The sequence below is a fragment of the Balaenoptera acutorostrata genome, chromosome 20 (assembly GCF_949987535.1).
Source record: "Balaenoptera acutorostrata chromosome 20, mBalAcu1.1, whole genome shotgun sequence".
Classification (NCBI taxonomy): Eukaryota; Metazoa; Chordata; class Mammalia; order Artiodactyla; family Balaenopteridae; genus Balaenoptera; species Balaenoptera acutorostrata.
In genome coordinates, this window is record NC_080083.1 from 38,372,687 (window position 1) to 38,399,374 (window position 26,688).

The 26,688-nt window shown below is 38.9% G+C and overlaps 1 protein-coding gene and 1 non-coding gene across 4 annotated transcripts in view; one reads left to right on the plus strand and one right to left on the minus strand.

Moving 5' to 3' along the window:
- Positions 1-26,688, minus strand: part of SPOP (speckle type BTB/POZ protein) — a 68,575-nt gene that overhangs the window by 19,867 nt on the left and 22,020 nt on the right. For 2 of the 3 annotated variants that reach the window (XM_057536373.1, XM_057536374.1), the window contains 2 exons: positions 26,021-26,130; positions 149-291 (listed from right to left, as the gene is read on the minus strand). In XM_057536373.1, coding sequence (XP_057392356.1) covers positions 149-226 — 78 coding nt within the window. In that variant the 5' untranslated portion in view covers positions 227-291; positions 26,021-26,130. The remainder of the gene's footprint in view (positions 1-148; positions 292-26,020; positions 26,131-26,688) is intronic. The other variant, XM_057536372.1, reaches the window with a different exon arrangement.
- On the plus strand, positions 23,926-23,998 carry TRNAW-CCA (transfer RNA tryptophan (anticodon CCA)). Its single transcript has one exon. It is a non-coding gene; the product is annotated as a tRNA-Trp (tRNA).

The following is a 26,688-nucleotide window of genomic DNA, read 5'->3' on the forward strand; positions in this document are numbered from 1 at the left end:
GATTCCTCATGGAAAACCAAGGCATGGAAAGCTGACAAGTACTTTATCTAACTATTTGGCAGGTTTGACCCACAGAAAGCAGGAAAGCCAACGTAGAAAAGAAATCTGATTCCTTTCGTCCCCCAAAATCCTCCCAAGAAGCACCTACCTGTGTGTAACACCAGCTCTCAGCTACTGGGCCACTCGACATTTCTGCCGGAGGTGGAGGACTTGGAACCCTTGACATCGCCAGTTTGAAGGTTAAACAAGATTTCCAAAGTCAGGGGACAAAGACTTCTGTTCCTCTTCACCCTGGTTGATGCAAGAAGCAAGAGAATTTTATTAGATTAATGGTATACTATCCTACTATTTCCATTTGACCTTCCAGAGACTGGAAACTCTGTCTCCTGCCTGGAATGCTCTACCCTTATCATTCAAATGGCTTCTTAGCATTCAATGTTAACCTCAGAGAAGATCACCTAACCTAAAACAGTCTCCTCATCACAATGATATCACCCTATTTTAATCTTCTGCACAATACTATTTAATATTATCTTACCAAATGAATTTAATCAAAGGGTACTTAAAGTACATCCATGAAAAGGCTACCTAAAGAGGAGACAGCATGGTGAACACCACATATAGCTTTACCACTGTATGTGGGCTCCTTCCCTTGAGGGTACAAATACTTTACTCCTAAAGGAAAATTACCTTGTTACCTTTCCAAATACTGTCTCATCTTCTCCTACACTTCAGTGCAAACTTATTATTAAGAATAAATAGGGCTTCCCTGGTGGGGCAGTGGTTGAGAGTCTGCCTGCTGATGCAGGGGACACGGGTTCGAGCCCTGGTCTGGGAGGATCCCACATGCCGCGGAGCAGCTGGGCCCGTGAGCCACAATTGCTGAGCCTGCGCGTCTGGAGCCTGTGCCCCGCGACGGGAGGGGCCGCGATAGTGAAAGGCCCGCGCACCGCGATGAAGAGCGGTCCCCGCACCGCGATGAAGAGTGGCCCCCGCTTGCCGCAACTGGAGAAAGCCCTCGCACGAACCGAAGACCCAACACAGCCAAAAATAAATAAATAAATAAATAAGAAAATCCTTTAAAAAAAAAAAAAAAAGAATAAATAGTCTTCTGGGCTTCCCTGGTGGCGCAGTGGGTAAGAATCCGCCTGCCAATGCAGGGGACACGGGTTCAAGCCCTGGTCCGGGAAGATCCCACATGCCTCAGAGCAACTAAGCCCGTGCACCACAACTACTGAGCCTGCACTCTAGAGCCCGCAAGCCACAACTACTGAAGCCCGTGCACCTAGAGCCCAAGAGAGCAACAAGAGAAGCCACCGCAGTGAGAAGCCCGCATGCAGCAACGCAGAGTAGCCCCCACTCGCCACAACTAGAGAAAGCCCACGTGCAGCAACGAAGACCCAACACAGCCAAAAATAAATTTAAAAAAAAAGAATAGTCTTCTATCTATCAACCCATTGCTAGCTGCTCTCTGGAAGGGCAACATTTATCCCTTTCTTAGATGTTTTCCTTTCTCTGTAGCATTAGAGATCTCTCTCCACTTACACTTCACCAGTATCTGATTTTCCAGATTCTTCTTGCTTTCTCTGTTCCTCTGTTCCATAGTATGGAGCCATAGGAACTCTCATACACTGCTGGTGGGACTGTAAATTATTAAGTATATTTGGGGTAGGAATTTGCCATATCTAGTAATGTTTAACCTACTTACACGTAAGACTTAGTAATTCTACTTTTAACTATATATGTGCTAAAGTAGTGGTTCTCAAACTTTAGCTGCATCAGGATCACTTGCTAAACAGATTGCTGGGCCCTGCCCCCCAGAGTTTTTGATTCAGAGGTTTGGAATGGCCCAAGAATTTCCATTTCTAACAAGTTCCCAGGTGACCCTGATACGCCCTGGAACATTTTGAGAACCACTGTCCTAGAAAAACTGCACACGGGCACAAGAAGACATGGACAAGGTCGTTCAATGTGGCAGTTACAGACAAACAAACTAAAAATCCATTAGGAGGGAAACAGATAACTAAATTGGGTTATTTCCATACTATGAAAAACTACTTCAGGATTTAAAAGTAATGAACTACATCTACAGCACCATGGAGATGAGTGAGATCTAACACGACACTAATGAAAAAAAGCAAGTTTTGGAATGTCATGTGCAGTACACTATTTATACAAATTTAAGATTTATATATTATTTACAGATATATGCATACAGTAGAATTGAAAAAAATCATTGAGAAGCTATGTATCAGATTCATGATGGGAGAGCAAGGACGAAGAATGAAGCTGGGAAAAGAATGTAAGACATTTCAAGTTGATCTCTCATGTGTTTTTAAAAATTAGGATGACCTGAGGCAAATAGGACAAATGTCTTTTAGTTTGGGATGATAGCTATTTTAGTATATACTACCCTTTGTACTGTTCTGCTTTATCTTTAAAATATATTGTATTGGGACTTCCCTGGTGGTCCAGTGGTTAAGACTTCACCTTCCAATGCAGGGGGTGTGGGTTTGATCCCTGGTCAGGGAGCTAAGATACCAACCACATGCCTCTCGGCCAAAAAATCAAAACAAAACAGAAACAATACTGTAACAAATTCAATAAAGACTTTAAAAATGGTCCACATCAAAAAAAAACTTAAATAAAATAAATTTTATTAATTGTGGGAATAGTGTAAGGATGTACTTACTCCATCATATCATACATTGTCTGGTTTACAATATACAAGGGAGAAATTTCTTTCCTGAACACCTGGTCTGTTTTCAGCTATGGACAGACAATATGAATCTATATCTAATAACGCTGCTCTCTTTGCCTGGCTACTAGGAAGCCCTGAGACAAATCTGACCCATCTCTTGAAACTACAGACTCATATGCTCATTCTATATGCTATACTGTATATAGGCTCATATGATCCCTCTACTATAGCTTTATTATTATTTTATTTTATTATTATTATTTTTTGGCTGCATTGGGTCTTTGTTGCTGCATGCAGGCTTTTCTCTAGTTGTGGCGAGCGGGGGCTACTCTTCGCTGCTGCACGCGGGCTTCTCACTGCGGTGGCTTCCCTTATTGCAGAGCACGAGCTCTAGGCGCGCGGGCTTCAGTAGCTGTGGCTTGCGGGCTCTAGAGCGCAGGCTCGGTAGTTGTGGCACATGGGCTTAGTTGCTCTGAGGCATGTGGGATCTTCCCGGACCAGGGCTTGAACCCATGTCCCCTGCATTGGCAGGCAGATTCTTAACCACTAAACCACCAGGGAAGTCCGAATGGCTTTATTATTTTCTTAACATTGTTATACACTTTGCTATAATTCCCTGAACTGATTTATTTTACCGTTTGATATGTTAAGTATTTCTGGAAACTGCCTCAAATCCTTCATAGAAAGAGGTATAAATGAATAACAAAAAAAAAAATCACTCAACTCACACACATTCACTGGCCACTTAAGTAATAAGCATGGAACAGGAGTAATAAGATATAGTTGCACCCTCACAGAGTAATACCACCAGTATTACCAGAGTCCCCATTGGTTTTAACACAATCCTACATGCGTTTATAATTAAAACATCCCATGTAATCACACATGAAGTTAAGTCTTATATACATGATGTGCTATTTCACTTAAACTAAGCACTGCAATGGAATTTGGGCCTCCCTGGTTTGTGCAATTCAGGATTCATGATAATATCAAGAAAAGAGACCTGTGATCAAGGTAGACTTGCATTTGATGGAAAACACCTTCTCACAGAACTGTTTGTCTAGTAGTGAGTAAATGCACCTCAGGAGGTTTTACAAATCCCAGTTACCACTACTGCCAGTAGGAGCCAGAATGAATTTTCAAAATTCCCAATTAAAACTATCTTTTGAGCAGGTTGGAATGAAGATGTGAATTTTACATGTTAGTTAAGAGCATAAAACTTGGCTCTGTAGGTGTGAGGTGCAGGCTCAGCTCTATATTGATAGATCATAAAATACTAATTTGAGTTTATTTTTGAAGTTTAAAAAAATACTTCAAATTTATCTAACAATTAACAAGTTAAGAATTCTCTGGGCTTCCCTGGTGGCGCAGTGGTTGAGAATCTGCCTGCTAATGCAGGGGACACGGGTTCGAGCCCTGGTCTGGGAGGATCCCACATGCCGCGGAGCAACTGGGCCCGTGAGCCACAACTACTGAGCCTGCGCGTCTGGAGCCTGTGCCCCGCAACGGGAGGGGCCGCGATAGTGAAAGGCCCACGCACCGCAATGAAGAGTGGCCCCCACTTGCCGCAACTAGAGAAAGCCCTCACACGAAAACTAAGAGACCCAACACAGCCATAAATAAATAAATAAAGTATTAAACAAAAATTAATCTTTAAAAAAAAAAAAAGAATTCTCGAAGCCTAAGAAAAAGACAAGTTTAAAAACCAGTTTATTTTAATGGCTTAACTGTTGCTACTGAACCATGGTCCATTATCACAACCAGGAAAAAAATACAACTTTGGTCTTGGCCATTTTTACCTATCTTTTTTGCTTCTCATTTATTCTGTAGACAAGTCTTTGGTTTCTTTTAAAATATCACCAACCTTTCTTCCAATTTTTAAAAGTGTCCAACCCAGCAGTCAGTAGAACTGGAGAATCGGCTTTAGACTCTGAGGAGGTCTAACCACAAAACCTGCTGGGAGGGAAATCGACTAGGACAGCACAAATCTAATTAATTTCACTCACAGCAGGCACCATGGGCAAAGTGTTCATAAGCAAAGTAGCCTGGCTGTACGTGAACTCTTCAGCACTTCATGCCAACTGCTGCAGATGCCCAGCAGAAAAACAATTTTAGAAAAGAGGAGGTCTATTTGAGGGTCATGGTTTGAGAACCTTTGTAGGAGACAACTAGCAGCACCAAAATATACTGTTCCTGGCTTCAAACAAGTTAAAACAAGACTGTCCAAGTTCTCTAATGAGAAATTTATTTTCCCAAGCTTAGCAAACTTCCCAGTATGCTGACAACTCAGAGGCTGAACATATCTGTTATATACCACCATTTATTTTCCTGTTCACTCTATTAAATCCTGACAATTTCATGTTGTTTAATATAATACACAAACATGTACAAGCTAGATGGCTGGGAACATGGTTTCTTGCCAAAGAATGGTTTGTTAGGGACTTTTAAAAGCCTGTAACTATTTTTTCTCTTGGTTTAAAGCCTGGTACAGTTTCCAAGTAAGGAAAAATCCCAATGTTGTAACTATTTTAAACTTGAGAGACGTTTGCATTTTCCAAAACAGAAGATGCCAAAAAGACTTGACAAAACAAAAAACAAAAAAACCCCCCAAAAACTATAGAAAGCCTTGGGTATATTCATTTTTGAGAAACTTTTGGGACCTCAAAGGAATGTTTGTATTTCTTCTGTTACAATGTCCTCAATCATATACAGCCCAGGAGGTAATAACTTCTTTCTCATTACCCCAAGGACAGATTATTACAGGTCATACTGACTTCCTCTCTTGCAAGGTTTGAATGACTTCTGAATATTTGTTATGGGTAAACTTTTTGCAGATCAATCTACTCTAACAAAATACTAAATGTACTTTTTTCTTTTATTTTTTTTTTTTAATTTAGAGACACTTCTTAAAATGAAACCAAGGGCAATCAAGAGAGACTTCAATCATCAAAGGAAAGACTAGGGTTTCTCATGTCTCATGTCAGGTTCATGTTTCCTAAAATTTATAAGTTAAAGATGACTGCTTTTTAAAAATTGAGATATAACTTACATGTAACATTGTATTTTTAAAAAATTCTTTAACTGAGGGAGTTAGAATTGAGTGAATCTAAAGATCAAGAAGAAAAAAGTCAATAGCCTAACAGAAAAATGCGCAAAGAACAGCCAATGGTTTACAGACATGTAAGTATCAATGGTTCCTAAATATGTGAAAACAAGTTCAACTCTCATTCATAATAGATAAATGCAAATTAAACCACACATTAATTCACCCAGTGAATTGGCAAAGATTAAAATGTTTGATAACACTTGCCCAGGATAAGGAGAACATTTCTGATTAGAGTATAAACTGTTATAAACTTCATGAAGGGAAATGCATATCAGAATGAATAAGAAATGTATATACCCTTTGATCCAACAATTCCATGTCTAGAAATTTATCCTACTAATATATTTAATATGACAAATATAAAAGGTTTTTCAATGTGGCACTATTTGTAATCACAAAAACATGGAAATAACCTGAAAGTCCATCAATAGGGGATTGATTAAATAAATTATGATACAGACAATGTAATAATAATATCTATTTAAAAAAGGAATGGGGAAGCTCTTTCTATCTAAAGAGGCAGAAATATTTATGTATGTATGTATGTATGTGTGTGTGTGTGTGTGTGTGTAAAATATCTCTGTCTGTAAAGCTACACAAGACTCTAGGGACACTGGTTACTTCCAAGGAAGGAAACTGGGTACTTGGGTGAGAAGGAGAATTTCCACTGTTCCCATTTGTATTTACTGAGTTTTGAACCATGTGAATATATTACCTTTTCAAATAATGAATAAAACTATTTTAAAAGGAATCAGCAGACTTCACAATTAATTCTTCTAGGTTATGAGATGGCTTATAAGTCAGACCCTTATAAGAAACAAGACAGGAATTCTTCAGTGACTTCCACTCCTATCCAAATAAAATCTACCTTTTGTCATGACTGCCAAAGCTTCAGTGCACCTCCCTGACCTCATCTAACACTTACCCTTCTCAATCACCATGCTTTAGTCACTCAGGCCTTTAATTCTACTTGGTAAACACATCAGGCTCTTTCCTCAGCCTGGAGAGCTCTTTCTTCCCTCAGATCTTTTCACAGCTGGCTCCTTCTTGTCATGTAGGTGTCCTATCAAATGTAATATCCTCAGAGAGGTCATCCCTGACCCACCAGATCTGAAGCAGTCCCCACTTCTAGCCTCTTTCATCACATTACCCTATTTAAATTTCTTTTTTAATACCACTATCTGAAATTACCTTGTTTTTATATTTTCACTTGTCTACGGTCTCTCCCACTAGAAGTTAAGCACAATGAGAGAACAGCATCCTCCTGTGCCTAAAATGGTATCATAATAGGCACTCAATAAATATTTGTTTAATGAAATTGCTGTTGACTAACTAGACTACTGTCTTTTGGGATCATATTTTTCCTTAATGAGCTTTAGTTAAAAGATTAAAGTTTGGGAGTTGCTGAATGAGTAACAGCTATAGGAATCGAAGCATACTCTTAAAACAAGAAAATATTTTAAAAAGAAAACTATCAGTTAGTCTCCTATTTTGAAGAACTAATTTAATACATTCCAAAAGTACATTTTTCTTTAATAAAAAAAAAATCCAAGAAAAGTTGGGAGAAAGAGAAGTGTGCAGGGCTAAATGGGAAGTTCTTGAACCCACAAGACAACAGTAATATTAGCACATCTTCCAGGATAAGTCGATCCTGAAAGAACCATTACAGCAGCTGTCAGAAACTGAGGACCTCTCAGTTATTTCAAGTTAAATTCTATACAGTAAAATTCCAATATACTGATAAAAATGAGGCAGATTCTTAGCATTTATTTAGATTTGATCTATGATTCCCTTAAAATTGACATGTAGAGAAACGATAATTAACATTAAATATATACACGTGTACACATGTGTACAGATATAAAGAGAGACAGAGAGACATACCTTTAAGACATGTATAGACACATTAAGTTTTTTCTATACCAGGCTAAGATGCAGAACATATCTTCTACCATAGCCAAATATTTAACTAAGAGTTCAATTGTTTTTGCAACTGTTGTGTATAAGGAAAACTCAGAAACATGTATAGTGTTACATATGCATGTCAGTACCTTTAAGATTTTCCCAGTTCACAGATCTCTTAGGCAAGCACAGACTCTGAAATGACTGTGAGGATGAGACATGCTTTTGTACATAAAACGGCTATTTTTCCTTCTTCTCCTCAATCGAAGTGTTACAAGATAAGAGTTTTATAGAAATACCCCGGCTAGTAAAGTTCATCCAAAGTCAAAATGAAGAGGAACAAGAAGATACATGGAAGAATTTCAAGTCGTGGAAAGCAGACGAATAAACAACAGACTGCTCCCACTGACTCCCAAACCTCATCATGTGCTGGCTGTTCATAGCCTTACTGCCCTTCTCTATAGGTTATAAATAACTACAATGTGTCCTTGTCCCCAAGGAGACCTCAGCAACCAGCTCAAAGGTTAAAATATGGAATAATTCTCAATATGGATGCAACTTTTCCAGTCAGAAAAAAAAAAAAATCAAAGAGCAGAAAGATTTATTGCCAATTTAAGTTAAGGGCTAGGGAATCATTCCCTCCCCTTAAAAACTATCCATTATGTAAGAGTTGTTGATATGGACACATTAGCATGATTCCCTACCCCAAAAATACGTCCAGGGACAGCATGCTCTGCTCCAAATGCAGAGGTCTGTCCTGGAAAGAGGTAGGTGCCATTAAACAGACTTGTAGGATTGCATCTCCTCAGACCTTAAAAAGACTTCTTGAGTTTTTGTTTTGCTTTTTAATTTAGGCACAAGTGACTATATCTACATAACAACATAGAAGGAAAAAATTCCTGTCTCCACTTGGATGGAGGGTCCTGCAGCATAAACCATGATGGCTGCAACAGGCACAGGTTTCACAAGGTCTGGGTTCTTTCCATCAGGTGATGTGCTGCTGTTGTTAATTACTAACCCCCTGCTAGGGAAACAAAAAAACCCTCCTCCAACTTTTTAAAAAAAAGGCAGACAGGGTTCATAGGATTAAGCTTCTCCACACATCACTTTCAAAATCCATCATTTGGGAGATGTCTGAAATGGAATGACAATGAATCCAAATCAGCAAACAAACCTGACTATAAAGGGGCTATTTCACTTCAAAGTGGATCTCAGCTCCAAAGGAAAACACTTTTAGAAATGAAATTAGATAGGCAGAGGCAATCAGCAACTTCTCTCTTTTCACAAATTATAATAATGTGTTGATTCCACTGAATAGCTTGGGCAAAAATCTCTAGGGCCACAAAGAGCAAACTTAGGAAAGATGAAGATTTTAACACATCCCGCATGTTATCAAAGACTTCTCCTTGGGCTTCCCTGGTGGCGCAGTGGTTGAGAGTCTGCCTGCCAATGCAGGGGACACGGGTTCGAGCCCTGGTCTGGGAAGATCCCACATGCCGCGGAGCGACTGGGCCCGTGTGCCACAGTTACTGAGCCTGCGCGTCTGGAGCCTGTGCTCAGCAACAGGAGAGGCCGCGATAGTGAGAGGCCCGCGCACCGCGATGAAGAGTGGCCCCCGCTTGCTGCAACTAGAGAAAGCCCTCGCACAGAAACTAAGACCCAACACAGCCATAAATAAATAAATAAATAAATAAAAATTAAAAAAAAAAAAAGACTTCTCCTCTAGGTTGAGAAATTTTATTCTAGAATAAGAGCTGGAACAGAATTTTAAAAAAGAAGAAGGAAGAGGAAGAAGAGGGAAAAAACCTTATGGCTAAGAAGACTCTATTTATTATGTAATTATATTCCCAAAGCTGTTTTGAGATTTGAGAGACAGTTTTTCACCTTCTCTCTCCCCTCAACTACAACTATGAAGAACCTTATAAAATCAAATAGTAAACAGATGAATGCCTTGGCCTTAATACAATTTAAGCATGTCTAATTTGCAAGGAATTCAAAAACAAAAGAGTCATTTCATGAAACAAATAGGCAGAGGTTGCATAACCCCACAGGATCTTCTGGCCTTTATAGAAGCCAAATTCAACAAGCAGTTCTCTTTGGCCATCGATGTTTCAGTCAAGCCATTTAAAAATATTTCTTGCTAACACAGTCTGGTTACAGAAAGGGCCCAAGGAATGTATACCAAAGAATAAATTCTAAACTGGTCTTAGGGCATATAATTTGGAATAACTTCATTAACTTAGAAGCTGACAAGACCCACCTGCTCCAGAGGATTTGGTCTTCTACAAGGGCAACCGATCCTCTTCAGCATTTACTACTACATACTATATAGCAGTACAGAATTCAGTGTTCTCTGGAGACTCTTACCTTTATGAGTGACACTTAGAACTCCCCCTACCTATGAAAGAGAGATTGAGGTATATGTACGCTTTACTCTTCTCCTTTAAGTATGGTCTTAAGTAAAGAAATCTGATGATTGTTTACATGGACCCATGTTCCTTACCTAGAAACCACCTGCAAAAAATAAATTCTCCCTTCTTCCAAAGTTATTAAAAAATAAGCCAATTTCTATGTTAATGTTAAGGTTCTAACTAAACTAAATGGGACAAAGGATGAGCAGGAAGTTCTCAGTTTGAAGTGTTCATTCCAAAATTCATGACGCAAGGAAAAAGTAAAACCACACAGGCAGACAAAACAGGGTAAAGTTAGACAGAATGCCCATCTTAACACAATTTCCTGGCTCCCAATGATTTTTGTCAGAATTTAAAAGATTAAAATGCAATAACACCTATTTTACCCAATAAAACTGTGTAAAAACATACATAAGCATTTGAGGCAAGAATCTCATACCACAAAGCAAAACTTTTAAGATGCTAGCCAGAATGGTAGAAACAGTTGTCTAAGTTACCCATAGAGAGATGAGCTCTAAGGTTCATGCACAAAGGCAACCTGCTCAGAATCAAACTCCTTTTATATGTAGAGTAAAAGGGAGTCCATGAATTGCTTTAAGGTATCTCCTTTTATAAGCTGGAAATCAAATTTCCCTGAAGATCTTTTCTCGGAAGAAAAATAATCTTACTCTAAAGTCTCCATATCATGTATTATCAGAAAATTTAAATCCAAACATCTTTTCTCCTCTCCATCATTAGTGTAAAGCCTTATCCTGTATGTACTAGTCACCAGAGAAGATCTGAATAAATAACTCTTGTTTACTCCAGTAAAGAATATTTAGAATAAAACCTCTTTTGAAACCATTTATGAAAAATGTTTAACACTGATTGTCATGTTCATTATTTTAAAAAAAAACTTACATGCTCACCTTATATGACTTCCAACTATACATACTATCTGCACTGAAATGAAACAGTAGATTGCACTCAAGATGTGCATTTTTTAAAGTCATGATAAATATTTCTATGCATTTCATTCCACTTCTGTCCTCATGATCTTAAACTATGTTTAAAATAAAACTATGTAAAACCTCACCAAGTCAGTAGGAAGACTCTAATTTGTCTTGTCTAACAGGAAATCTTTGCTGGAAATAGAGATGATGAATCAGACTTAACAAGATTCTGAATCTCATGCAAGTCTTTACTTACTTAGGCTATTCTGAAAAGGGAAAATCTTACAAAAGCAGGTGATACATTAGCTAGGATTTACTAGTCAAAATTACCATTCTTATATCTCATCACTAGTTCTGAGGGCTCTACTTTCTAGTCATCTCTCAAAAAGATTACGCTTAGAAATTAAAGTCAGAAAACTTCAAGCTAATTCCTCTAATGAACTGGCCTATGAGTACAGCAAAAATGAAATAAGTAGCTTGCCCTATGTACACATTTACAAGATTTACAAGAGGGGAGTGACCACTTTTGCCAGCTACTTCACAAAATGCTAAAAGTATTACTATCAAGTTTTTATGTAAAAAAATCTTTATAAAAAGTGCTCTGGGTTGACCAGATGGCTTCACAGGCGAATTCTATCAAATGTTTAGAGAAGAGTTAACACCTATCCTTCTCAAGCTCTTCCAAAATATAGCAGAGGGAAGAACACTCCCAAACTCATTCTACAAGGCCACCATCACATCACCCTGATACCAAAACCAGACAAAGATGTCACACAAAAAAAGAAAACTACAGGCCAATATCACTGATGAACATAGATGCAAAAATCCTCAACAAAATACGAGCAAACAGAATCCAACAACACATTAAAAGGATCATACACCATGATCAAGTGGGGTTTTATCCCAGGAATGCAAGGATTCTTCAGTATATGCAAATCAATCAATGTGATACACCATATTAACAAATTGAAGAATAAAAACCATATGATCATCTCAACAGATACAGAAAAAGCTTTCAACAAAATTCAACACCCATTTATGATAAAAACTCTCCAGAAAGTAGGCATAGAGGGAACCTACCTCAACATAATAAAAGCCGTATATGACAAACCCACAGCCAACATCATTCTCAATGGTGAAAAACTGAAACCATTTCCTCTAAGATCAGGAACAAGACAAGGTTGCCCACTCTCACCACTATTATTCAACATAGTTTTGGAAGTTTTAGCCACGGCAATCAGAGAAGAAAAAGAAATAAAAGAAATCCAAATCAGAAAAGAAGAATTAGAACTGTCACTGTTTGCAGATGACATGATACTATACATAGAGAATCCTAAAGATGCTACCAGAAAACTAGAAAACTACTAGAGCTAATCAATGAATTTGGTAAAGTAGCAGGATACAAAATTAATGCACAGAAATCTCTTGCATTCCTATACACTAACGACGAAAAATCTGAAAGAGAAATTAAGGAAACACTCCCATTTACCACTGCAACAAAAAGAATAAATTACCTAGGAATAAATCTACCTAGGGAGACAAAAGACCTGTATGCAGAAAACTGTAAGACACTAAAGAAAGAAATTAAAGATGACACAAACAGATGGAGAGATATTCCATGTTCTTGGATTGGAAGAATCAACATTGTGAAAATGACTATACTACTACCCAAAGCAACCTAGAGATTCAATTCAATCCCTATCAAACTACCAATGGCATTTTTCACAGAACTAGAACAAAAAATTTCACAATTTGTATGGAAACACAAAAGACCCCGAATAGCCAAAGCAATCTTGAGAAAGAAAAACGGAGCTGGAGGAATCAGGCTCCCGGACTTCAGACTGTACTACAAAGCTACAGTAATCAAGACAATATGGTACTGGCACAAAAACAGAAATATAGATCAGTGGAACAGGATAGAAAGCCCAGAGATAAACCCACACACATATGGTCACCTTGTCTTTGATAAAGGAGGCAAGAATGTACAATGGAGAAAAGACAGCCTCTTCAATAAGTGGTGCTGGGAAAACTGGACAGCTACATGTAAAAGAATGAAATTAGAACACTCCCTAACACCATACACAAAAATAAACTCAAAATGTATTAAAGACCTAAATGTAAGGTCAGACACTATAAAACTCTTAGAGGAAAACATAGGCAGAACACTCTATGACATAAATCACAGCAAGATCCTTTTTGACTCACCTCCTAGAGAAATGGAAATAAAAACAAAAATAAACCAATGGGACCTAATGAAACTTAAAAGCTTCTGCACAGCAAAGGAAACCATAAACAAGACAAAAAGATAACCCTCAGAATGGGAGAAAATATTTGCAAATGAAGCAACTGACAAAGGATTAATCTCCAAAATATACAAGCAGCTCATGCAGCTTAATATCAAAAAAAACTCAATCCAAAAATGGGCAGAAGACCTAAATAGACATTTCTCCAAAGAAGATATACAGATTGCCAACAAACACATGAAAGGATGCTCAACATCACTAATCGTTAGAGAAATGCAAATGAAAACTACAATGAGGTATCACCTCACACCAGTCAGAATGGCCATCATCAAAAAATCTGCAAACAATAAATGCTGGAGGGGCTTCCCTGGTGGCGCAGTGGTTGAGAATCTGCCTGCCAATGCAGGGGACACGGGTTCGAGCCCTGGTCTGGGAAGATCCCACATGCCGCGGAGCAACTCGGCCCGTGAGCCACAACTACTGAGCCTGCGCGTCTGGAGCCTGTGCTCGGCAACGAGAGGCCGCGATAGTGAGAGGCCCGCGCACCGCGATGAAGAGTGGCCCCCACTTGCCACAACTAGAGAAAGCCCTGGCACAGAAACGAAGACCCAACACAGCCATACATACATACATACATACATAAATAAAAAGAATGTAATAAATGCTGGAGAAGGTGTGGAGAAAAGGGAACCCTCTTGCACTGTTGGTGGGAATGTAAATTGATACAGCCACTATGGAGAACAGTATGGATGTTCCTTAAAAAACTAAAAATAGAACTACCATATGACCCAGCAATCCCACTACTGGGCATACACCCTGAGAAAACCATAATTCAGAAAGAGACATGTACCACAATGTTCACTGCAGCACTATTTACAATAGCCAGGACATGGAAGCAACCTAAGTGTCCATCAACAGATGAGTGGATAAAGAAGATGCGGCACGTATATACAATGGAATATTACTCAGCCATAAAAAGAAACAAAATTAAGTTATTTGTACTGAGGTGGATGGACCTAGAGTCTGTCATACAGAGTGAAGTCAGAAAGAGGAAAACAAATACCATATGCTGACACATATATACGGAATCTTAAAAAAAAAAATGGTTCTGAAGAACCTAGGGGCAGGACAGGAATCAAGACACGGACATAGAGAATGGACTTGAGGACACGGGGAGGGGGAAGGGTAAGCTGGGATGAAGTGAGAGAGTAGCACTGATGTATATACACTACCAGATGTAAAACAGATATCTAGTGGGAAGCAGCTGCATAGCACAGGAAGATCAGCTTGGTGCTTTGTGACCACCTAGAGGGGTGGGATAGGGAGGGTGGGAGGGAGGCTCAAGAGGGAGGGGATATGGGGATATATGTATACATACAGCTGATTCACTTTGTTGTACAGCAGAAACTAACACAACATTGTTAAGTAATTATACTCCAATAAAGATGTTAAAGAAAAAAAAAGTGCTCTGGGTCAATTACACTGAAGCAAGATACATTTAAACAAAGCCATGTATCCTATGGTTTTAATAAATAGCTGCCACACTAAGGTGGCTGTTGAAGACTGGTGAGATATCTTAGCTAAACACCACCACCACCCCCCTAAATAATCTACCATAGCCTACAAAGTCACTCAAAACAGAAACAGGGGTAAGAGTGGTTGCAAGGGTTCTAGGAGTATAACCTAGGCAGGAAATTCTGGTGCTATCTTCCTTTTTGTGGGAAAATGAAGTACTGCATACACTGTGGGTGATTTTTCAAAAACAGTATCTTGGGACTTCCCTGGTGGCTAGTGGTTAAGACAGCACGATCCCAGTGCTGGGGGCACGGGTTCGATCCCTGGTCGGGGAACTAAGATCCCACATGCCACAAGGCACAGCCAAGGAAATAAAAGAATTAACAATGTACTGTTAATAAACCAATAAAAAAAATTTACTGTCTCCTCTTTGCTGCTTTCATTTAAAAAACAAAAACAAAAACAGAGTCTTTTCCTGAAAATGTAAATGCTATCTTTAACTGGTACACTGGTACAAATAAGCTCCTCTTACTTTGGTTAACCAAGTCTAGTTACTGTCAGTAATGGAATGAGCCCTCACCAAAAACTGTACTAAACTATTGACTCTAAAACAGGACAAGTCATATCAGAAGATTTAGAGTAGCAAGAGTCAGGCCGAATTCATTTAACAGATATTTACTGCACACCAACTGTGTTTAAGGTTTTGGTTTCTCAGTTAATTTGCTAGAATGAACACTTTTAGGCCTAGTGGATTGGCAAAATTTAGAGTCTGACAATACTGATAAGGACTGGGAGGAACAGGAACACTTTCACACTGTTGGTAGGAAGACAAATTAGTACAACCACGCTGAAAAACAGTTTTTTCTTATCTAATAAAACTAAAGATCGGGACTTCCCTGGTGGTACAGTGATTAAGTGTCCACCTGCCAATGCAGGGGACAGGGGTTCGATCCCTGGTCCGGGAAGATCCCACAGGCCGCGGAGCAACTAAGCCCGTGTGCTACAACTACTGAGCCTGCGTGCCACAACTACTGAAGCCCGCACGACCTAGGGCCTGTGCTCCGCAACAAGAGAAGCCACCGCAATGAGAAGCCCGCTCGCCGCAACTAGAGAAAGCCTGAGCGCACGAGTGAAGACCCAACGCAGCCAAAAATAAATAAATAAAATTTTTAAAAATGTTAAAAAAAAGAAAAATTAAAGATCCATTGTTTAGTTTGTTAAAAACTAAACAATTCTACCCCCAAATATGGCCCAGAGAAAGTCCTGCACATGTCCGTCAGCGCACATAAATAAGAACACGTACAGCAGCAGTGTTCCTAACAGCCAAAACATCAACAGTAGACTGGATACACAAATTGGGGTATATTCATGACAGGGTGCTACATGGCAATGAAATTACAGTTCTACATAACAACATGGATGAACTTTACAAACATATAGTTAGGTTCTGAAAGAAGACATAAAAGAACACATATAGTATTATTCCATTTAATGTATATAAAGTTCAAAACCAGACAAAACTAAATTATATTGGTTTGCAATGAATCCTAGGTGGTAAAATCACAAAGGAAAGGAAACTACTATCACAAATGTGAGATTAGTGACACCTGGGTATGGGTTATGATCTAGAAGGAACACACAACACAGCAAGCTTCTTCTGGGTGCTGGCAATGGTATATTTCTAGGTCTAATTGGTGGTTATATAAGTACTTGCTTTTTATAATTAAACTTTAAACTATACAGTTATGTTTTGTGTATTTTTCTATGGGTTATATTTCAAAATAAAAATGCATTAAAATAAAATCATAATTTAAAATGCATTAAAATATGCAATAAAATTACCCAATAGAGTATATGTGTGTGTATGTATGTGTATGTATATATCTCCTCCAATGTCTAAGGGTGAATATAGTGTCTTGTACAGAATATACCCTTGATTTTTTTTTCAAGACAGTTCAGGATGAGAACTCAGTAATAAAAGCAGGGTCACCCAGGAATGAATATCTATAGACAGGCTTTCCTATTATACTTTCTTTCTCTGAATTCAAATGCAATACCTAAGACCTGTATTCCTGGGAAATTTTCGGTACTGACACAAATGTTTAAATCTATGTATGACTACTCACCAGGAGCCATTAGTTAATATCCAAATTATTATAAGAAACAAACAAAGCTTCTGAAAAAGCAAAGCCAGGACACAAGTATTTTTTGGTATTACCTTTTTAGTTTAATCATGTCCTCTGATGGAACCTCCAATGATTTCCATCTCACTCTGAGTAAAAGCCAAAGTCCTTACAATAACTGAAAAGGCCCTGCACCATCTGGACCTCATTACCTCTCTGGCCTCATCTCCAATTATGTTCTCCGGAGTTCACTGTGTTCCAGCCACACTGGCCTTCTCTGCTGCTGTTCCTCAGACAGAATAGGCTCATTCCTGCCTTAGGGCTTTGCACTTGCCCTTTTTTCTACCTGGATAACTCTTCCCCTAGATATTCTCTTGGCACACTCCCTCTCCATTGTTGGGGCTTCCCCTAATAACCACCATCTCTGTGAGGCCTTCCCTGACACCCTTAAACATGTCATCCCCTCCCCCCCAGCCATAATCCTATTTCTCCTGCATTGCTTCATTTTTTTCTATAGCACACAAAGTCATTTACCACACTTTACCTGAGATGTAAGAAGGCAGACTCTTGTCTGTTTTGTTGCTGTACCCAGACAGTGTCTGGCAAGTGGAAGATCAGAAACAAATACTTATTTAATAAAATGAATGAATTAATCTCCTCTTCTTTAGGATTTCCATCCTAGAAAGCTTAGACAATAACTTTATACATTTGAAAAAAAGGCTTCCCTTCTCTGTAAGTCAAATTTATTAACAAAGTTTGTTTTACTAACAAGTTTCAGATTTATGCTCTTATTAGTACTGAGTCACAGGTTAAGACTTATAAAAAGTTGATACAAAACTAAATTGTACTTTCCCCTAAAACAAATATGCAGTGCATCTTTTAATGACAGCAATGCTGGGAGAGCCCAGAGAGACAAAAGACAAGAGCTCTCCTGTACTGCTGGTGTGGGTGTGCGCCGCCATAACCACTAAGGGAATTACTCAACAAGATGTAGCAACGAAGACTGAGTGATTGCTTCCTTTAGTTATACTTTTCATTATTTTAAAGTTTTTTTTTTTAATGAGCATATTTTCTTCAAAGTCAGGAAGAAAGGTGTGCTAAATAAAGAATTATGCAAACAAAATATAATTTCAAGAAGAAGGTTCTTTATATTATATTTTGATGCCCACAGAAACAGTAAAGTCTTCTGTTATGTATCCAGATGAAATATCCCAAGACGGTGACTACAGTTAAAAGAAAAAATTATTTTTGACTTAGGAACTAAAACTTTTTACAGCAGAGTTTCCAGAGTGGAAGGGAAAACAAAACTCCATGGTGTTAGTATTCCACATAAGAACATACTTTCATTCTAAAGAAAGATTTAAAATAGGAACATTTCTCTGCAGCATAAAACATGGGATTGACAGGATAAAGAACAGGTAAAGAACTCCATTCAAACTTAGTGATTACAACATAAGGAAGAAAATTCACTGAACAATTCACTGCCTACTGAGTGATTACAGATACTTCTGAGTATACAGATAGAGCTTATACTTTTGGTGGAATACTTCACCTAAAATAAAGGCAGAATAAGCCTAGATCCGAAGGTTACTTTCCAACCACAATAACTTGTGACATGAACCATATCCTAGGACATAAACAAATCTGAAAGAAAATACACAGGCACCTGATATTCTACAGTTATATTTATTACTAAGACTTCCATTTTAAGGTCTTATCAATTACTTTTTAAAATACTTAGCACATTAATTCTTAAAGATAGTTTATATATTCAAGAAAGGAAGTCCTACTCAAACACTTCAGCTGGAGAGGTGTATTATTAGAGAAGAGCAACGGTTTTCACTTGTAACACTTTAACATTCCAAGTGCTCAAAGCTCTGAACAGGATCCACCTTTAAAGTGGGGAAAAAAAAAAAAACCCTTGAACATAAAAATTAAAAATACACCCTGGGACTTCCCTGGTGGCTCAGTGGTTAAGAATCTGCCTGCCTGTGCAGGGAACACGGGTTCGATACCTGGTCCGGGAAGATCCCACATGCTGTGGAGCAACTAAGCCCGTGTGCCACAATTACTGAGCCCACGCTCTAGAGCCCGTGAGCCACAACTACTGAGCCTGCGTGCCACAACTACTGAAGCCCGTCCTCCACAACAAGAAAAGCCACCGCGATGAGAAGCCCGTGCACCGCAACGAAGAGTAGCCCCCGCTCGCCGCAACTAGAGAAAGTCCGCACACAGCAACGAAGACCCAACGCAGCCAATAAATAAGTAAATAAATAAAATAAATAAATTTTAAAAATACACCCAATCTCACAATAATGACTAAAGTAGAGTGGATTAAAGACTCCAGAAAAAAAAAATAAATGAAAACCGGGACTTCCCTGGTGGTACAGTGGTTAAGAATCCACCTGTCAAAGCAGGGGACACAGGTTCGAGCCCTGGTCCGGGAAGATCCCACATGCGGCAGAGCAACTAAGCCCGTGCGCAAACTACTGAGCCTGCGCTCTAGAGCACATGAGCCACAACTACTGAAGCCCACGCGCCTAGTGCCCGTGCTCCACAACAAGAGAAGCCACCACGATGAGAAGCCCGCGCACCGCAACGAAGAGTAGCCCCTGCTCGTCACAACTAGAGAAAGCCCGCGTTCAGCAACGAAGACCCAACACAGCCAAAAAAAAAAAAAGAAAAGAAAATCATTGGTCATTGAAACATATGGTCCCTGAACAAAATTTATCTGTAATAATTCTAATCTAAGGTAAAGGCTTACATTTTTAAAATGTCTAATTTGGCTAAGAATGCTCCAAGAAACTCTTTCATAAATATCAGCTACATTTGGATCATGATGAATTTGTAAGACAAGAATTGAATGAACTAGGTTGGCGATCAACCAACTAAATACTAGTCCTACATTTAATGAGTGGGAAGTATTCTAGGAGTTAAAAAGTAATGAAAGAAAACATATAACGGAGAAAGGGAAAACGTGAGTAGTTACTGAGGTTTATGAAAATCAGCTATTGGATATGAGACAATAAAAATATAAAATGTTAAATGCAAAGGCTGACAAATTTATCAGAGTCCATAAAGAATCCACAGGAAAAGAACATTTCAGAGCCTCAGTAAAAGAAAACTGGCATTTCAAGTTAGAGAAGGTTTCCCTCATCCCTTCCTCTCCTTCAAATGATGATTGTAAATATCAAAGTGGTAAACCAAATGGGAGAATTCAAATAAGATATTTAGGACAAAAATCAAACCACCCAAGCAATAACAAGGAAGAAGGAGGAGGAAAAAATCATATGAGGTGGTTGTTCACTGAAGTTCTGTCTGTAATGGCAAAAAAAATGGAAACAATTTAAATATCCATCAAAGGGGTTTGGGAAAACTGTGAAATATTCATACAGAGAAATAAAAAAATGAAACAGCTGAAATGAGGGACCTAGATCTACATGTATCCAGATGGATAGATCTTGAAAAACAAGAATAAATGAAAAAAATGACTGCAATAGAATTTATTTATACTTTCACACACACACTCTGCACAGGATGCACACTAAATTTATGGTCATAGATTGTCTCTGGGGAGTGAGGTGGGAAAAAGAACTGAGAAAGTGAATAAAGAGGACTTCAGCTGAAGGTCTCACAATCTCTCTACTTTTTGTTTGGCTTTCTTTTTCTTTTTTAAAAAATATTTATTTAGGGCTTCCCTGGTGGCGCAGTGGTTGAGAATCTGCCTGCTAATGCAGGGGACACGGGTTCGAGCCCTGGTCTGGGAAGATCCCACATGCTGCGGAGCAACTGGGCCCGTGAGCCACAGCTACTGAGCCTGCGCGTCTGGAGCCTGTGCTCCGCAACAAGAGAGGCCGCAATAGTGAGAGGCCCGCACACTGCAATGAAGAGTGGCCCCCACTTGCCACAACTAGAGAAAGCCCTCGCACAGAAACGAAGACCCAACACAGTCAAAAATAAATAAAAATAAATAAATAAATAAATAAAAGATTACTATTAAAAAAAATATTTATTTATTATTTGGCTGCATCGGGTCTTAGTTGCAGCATGCGGGATCTTCGTTGTGGTGCGGGATCTTCGTTGTGGCGCGGGATCTTTCATTGTGGCACATGGGCTTCTCTCTAGTTGCGGTGCACAGGCTCCAGAGCGTACACACGGCTTAGTTGCCCCTGGGCATGTGGGATCTTAGTTCCCCGACCAGGGATCGAACCCCCGGTCCCCTGCACTGGAAAGCGGACTCGCAACCACTGGACCACCAGGTAAGTCCCCAAAAACAATGAATTTAGAGGGAAAAGTAGATTAGAAAAGCTTTAAAAAGTTGACATCAGAGTAGTCTGAATCAAAACAAAAAAGCCAATGAATTCAGTCCAGATCTTCTCAATAATAAAAAATATAGCTCTTGGTGAAATATTTTCCCCAGCTGATGGGAACACAGCACCGGGGTTACTTAAGCAGAGGGAGTAAAGAGACTGACATTATATACTTCAGTAAGAAAGTACATTTTAAATAAGAATAACACTCATCCTAACCCAGTATATCCTCAGAGACTGTCAATCCTCACAAGGAACCATGTTTCCACAGAGCACCTTCTCCTTCCTCCCCATCATCTACCTCTAACCTGAACACCTGTCCTCCCACTTTCCCTAATTTTACTCACTCTCCTCTAAGAACCAACCCCTCCTTCAATCACCTCCAAGTATAGTACCTAAACTCAAAGACAGATTTTTAAAAAGAAAACTTGAGACTTTTGGAAATGATTTAAATGCTTTTTCTCCTCTTTCAAATCTGTTTTTCCTCCCTCTTGCTTCACTTTTTCCATTCCCCAACCTGTTTTTTGCCTTCTTTTCTCTGGCTGACCAACAGTTGCTTTCAACTGCTAGCAAGCCTCTGGCATGTTTATACTTTTCCCTTCTTAAGGAAAAGATACTCCAAGTAAATCAAACAAAATGCCTCTCCATAGCCCAAGAGCAAATAAAGGGAAAAGAACTTAAAAGTAAAAAATACTAACCATATTTTGCTGCCTTTCATTTTCATTATGGATAGGAATAAAGTTCTAACTACCAAATAAGAGAGCAAAACCAAACTTACATTTTATCATCCTCATAGCATTGAAATTTATCTAGGGTCCTCTGTTTCACAAGTCACTTTGGTTAAGAATTATAAGGCCACTGAGACTAGGTCTGTACAGTTGAGTACTACAGCCTAACGGAAACCATAACCTCAAGATTCACAGTAGAGATACAACCGGAGCCCTCCCACCCCCATCTTCCTTGTCTTTTTCTTCTTTTATTTTTTGGCCATGCTAATTTTCTCTGTATCATTCAAATTTTAGCACACGTGCTGCCAAAGCGAGCACTTCCTTATCTTCTTTAAAAGGACTTCTAAGGTCCTTTTGTGGTAAATGCTTTAAGCTATATAACCATTCCCTCACAAGCAGTATTCAACACTTCATCTTCAAAGTACTGTGACATTCATGATCTTATTTGGGATTTATTAACAGCTCTGTGAGGCGTGCAGGGCAAGTATTTTACAAATAAGGAAACAAGCTCAGAGGTTACAATCTACCATGGTTACATGGTTATTAAGGGGGCTCAGTTAAGACTGAAGTCTTTCAACTTCTAATCCAATACTTTAATTCCTGTGACTAGGTGATTCTTAGATGAGGTTATTATTCAACACGGAGGAACTGGAAAAATACCCGATAGAAGATACATCTATATACCCTAGCTTTCGATTCTGATTTCGTTTTCAAGTGGCAACTCTGTTGAAAACTATGCTCTTTTGTTCTAACAAATTCTGAGCACAATTATTAATGACACCTGGGCAAGGCTCATGCCTACTTTCAAGACTAGACTCTGGGGACAAATCATATGTCCTCATACTTTTTAAGGACTTTCCATATTTTAGCACCTAATCGTCATTCATTTTTAAAAATAAAATGTCTACTTTTCTAACATGCCAGAGTATTTTCTAGTCTGAGTTTACAAAAAACCAGTGTCTTTTCCCCAGGAGACCTCTCTCTCCTTTGCCACAAGCTTACAGAATTAAAAAGCACAATCTCTATCATTCCTTAATTACATTCATTTGAAAAGTCGAACATGACGAAAATACTAAATGGCACCATCTTCTATCCAGCTGCTCAAGCCAAAACCCCTATGTCCTCACATCCCAACTATCAGCAAGTCCTGTCGGCTGTCCGGCTTCCTAATACAGTCCACATTTATCCATCCCCAATTTTACCCATTTCTGTGCAGTTTTCTCTCATCTGAACCAGTGTTAACTGGTGTCTAACTGATCTTCCAGCTTCCTCTGTAGCACAATCTATCTGCCACACAGTAGCCACAATGAACTTTAAAAAGGTAAATCAGATCATGTCCCTCTTCCATTTAACCACACTTAGAATAAAATTCAGTCTCTTTACCTGACCCTATAGGGTCCTATAAAAACTGGCCCAGGGCTTCCCTGGTGGCGCAGTGGTTGAGAATCTGCCTGCCAGTGCAGGGGACACGGGTTTGGGCCCTGGTCTGGGAGGATCCCACATGCCGCGGAGCGGCTGGTTCCGTGAGCCACAATTGCTGAGCCTGCGCGTCTGGAGCCTGTTCTCCGCAACGGGAGGGGCCGCGATGGTGAGAGGCCTGCGCACCGCGATGAAGAGTGGCCCCCGCTTGCCGCAACTGGAGAAAGCCCTCGCACAGAAACGAAGACCCAACACAGCCATAAATAAATAAAAAATAAATAAATAAATAAAAATTTAAAAAAAAAAAACAAAAAAAAACTGGCCCATTATGCCAAATTTATCACCCATCCCTCACTCCAAACACACTGACTGGCCTTCTTTCTATAAATAAGCCAAGCGTGTTTCCATCTCAGGGCCTTAGTGCTATCTTCCCTCAGCCTGGAAGACCCTTCTCCTAGTTATTCACATTACTTGCTTCTTGTTATTTATGTTTAGCTCAACAGTCATCTCTTTTAAAAAAGGCCTTGTGGGGACTTCCCTGGTGGTCTAGTGGATAAGACTCCATGCTCCCAATGCAGAGGGCCCAGGTTCGATCCCTGGTCAGGGAACTAGATCCCTCATGCATGCCGCAACTAAGAAGTCCTCATGCCGCAGCGAAGATCCCTCGTGCCGCAACTAAGACCCAGCACAGCCAAAATAAATAAATATTTTTTTAAAAAAAATTAGAAATAAAAAAGGCCTTCTGTGACCACAGCCAAAAGTAGCAGCCCCATCCCTACTCTTCCATGGATTTATTTTGTGTGAATTAATCCTCTACACTGTCTACAGTTTATAGAGCCTGATCATCTTCTGAGTGCACTTATAATACTGACATTCTGGTCCTGCAAGTCTGAAAACCAGAACCTAGACAGTGGGGGCTCTGCTGAGATAACGCCCAGTTCAAAGTCAAAAGCAGCCCCTGGTCTTTTTCTTGTTTGGGTCCAACAGAAACTTGATTAAACTTTCTTTCTTCTTTTGGGTGTAAAAATTTTTAACGAAGCCATCCTTGATCTTTGAAACTTTTCTTATTGTATCCACTTAGCTTCTCTTTTTAAAAATTATAATATCAAGCCTGTAGACTCTGTCTTGCCTTAAAGAAATCACTAGTTTTTCTGACCACTAAGCCTTATTCTGTAGTACATAGTTTATTTTCTATCAATTAAGGAAAACAACTGATCATAATGGGACTGGGAGCTGAGATCTGTTTTCTGAGATGGGAAACTGGCTTACAAGTAGAAAAATAAAAGGTAGACGTAAAAGCATTTTTGGAGATGGAGATATAAATAATAACAAAAATTGTAACGAATGCCTTTTGGGTGACAGTAAAAAACCAAGAAAACTTGCTAATGCTACTTAATTCTTCAGGAGTAAAAGACTGAAGTGATCTGAGTAAAGTGAAGGGAGTTCTCTGCTATTAGCCTGAATACTCTTTGAGGGCAAGGGACTTGTACCCAGATAATCCTGTATTGTGCCTGGCACATAGAAGGTGCTTCATAAACATCTGGTGAATAAAGGAATTAGCAAAATATTCTAGGGATATAAAAGGATTTAATGAACATCCAGTAAAATGTTTTACAGATTGTTTTCCAGTCTTACCTAATGCGACTGTTCAAATTAAGTCAACTGTCAGGATACCCAATTCTACTGCTCAGTCTACATTCGCAACAGAATTAAAGTGGCTATAGAAACTGGATTCCTCCCCAAGGATGTGAGGTTACAAAGATAAATCTGCAACTCTATTTGTTCTTGGTCCTCTGTAACCTCTTCTTCCTTTCAATTCAACCAAACCTTAACTGATTAAAGCTGCAGATTTGACTCTGATCCTCACGATGTAAAAAGGCTCTTTTACTCTATTTCCTGAAAACCCTTTCCTTCAAAGCAACGAGTCATCTTATTAGCTGAATCAAATTATTATCAAATAGAGGTCCCATTTTGGGAGAGGCTTATGGATTATTTAAATTTTGGAAGACTAAGTTTTTCCCACCTATATTACTAGTAGAGTCACAGCAAAAAATAGATTTTTATCCTAAGTCCAACAACTACTCTGAGCATTAATAAATGTGTTTCCATTGCTTGAGCCCTAAAGTCAATCAACCATAAAAAATATTCATTGAATACAGTTTGGATGTCCAGTCCCATGTTAAATCACCAGCGTCACTACTACCAATTTCTTTGCTTGGTTTGAATTAAGAGAAAATGTTTCTGGCCTTGAAGAGCCAGGAAAAGACTCAACTTATAGTTAAAAGAACTCATATTTTCAAGAACTGAGAGTTCCTCCTCAATATATAAATTTTCCTCCTTTAAACAATTTCCCTACCGTCCTTTTCAGTATACTTGGTCTTTAAATAGGAAGCCATTTAGAAGACACAAAAATTATTTCTCCATCTATTCATCCCTGGAAACTAGATGGAAAACTCAGTAAAATCAGTTTTAAAAATCTAGATAGTCAGCTAGTATTCAAATCAAAAAGGGAAGCTTTGGACTCTAGACACAAATTCATTTCAAATATTAAAAACTTATAGAACTCATAAATAAATTCACTTATAAGGAAAAGTTACAAAATGTAGGTAAGAGTAACACTACCACTTTACCTTTATTGCCCGAGGTAGTTACATGAAGCTCTGTCTCACAAAGGTCAATATTTTATTGGGTCTTTCAAAATCAATTCTTCACAATGAGAAATGGACATCAGTTAAATAAACTGTTAGAACAGAACAGAACAGAACAAGTCAATATATTCATAAGCTCTTGCTGTCTTTGGGACCTGAATTCTAGTGTAGGCTTTGTAGATACTTTCCTAAATCTAAGTTTTCTTAAATTTAAATTGAGGGCAACTGTCCAAGGCTCTCTAAGCTCCCTTCTAGAACTAAAGTTCTATGACCCTTTGGAAAAACTGTTAAAATTACATCTGCCTCTCTACATATATGCTTTTTAAAAAATAAAAGCAATATGTACTCAGTATAAATAATTCAAAAGTTATAGGAAGCTATAATTGAAAAGTAAAAGTTACCTTCCAGACACCCAAATCCCTCTTTCCTAAGCCTAAAGACAACCACTGTTTTCTTTTGTAGCCTCAGAAACAAGCAAAAACACACACAAAACCAAAAAAAGGCATGTACCAGCAAACAGACACACACAGACACAGACACACACACACACTCATACTCCTTGGAGGCACACACATACCTTGATCTTTCTAAAGGCGGCAAGGAATTCCACTGTACCCTGATGTGTGGTTTCTGGGTTTTTGCTACTGCAA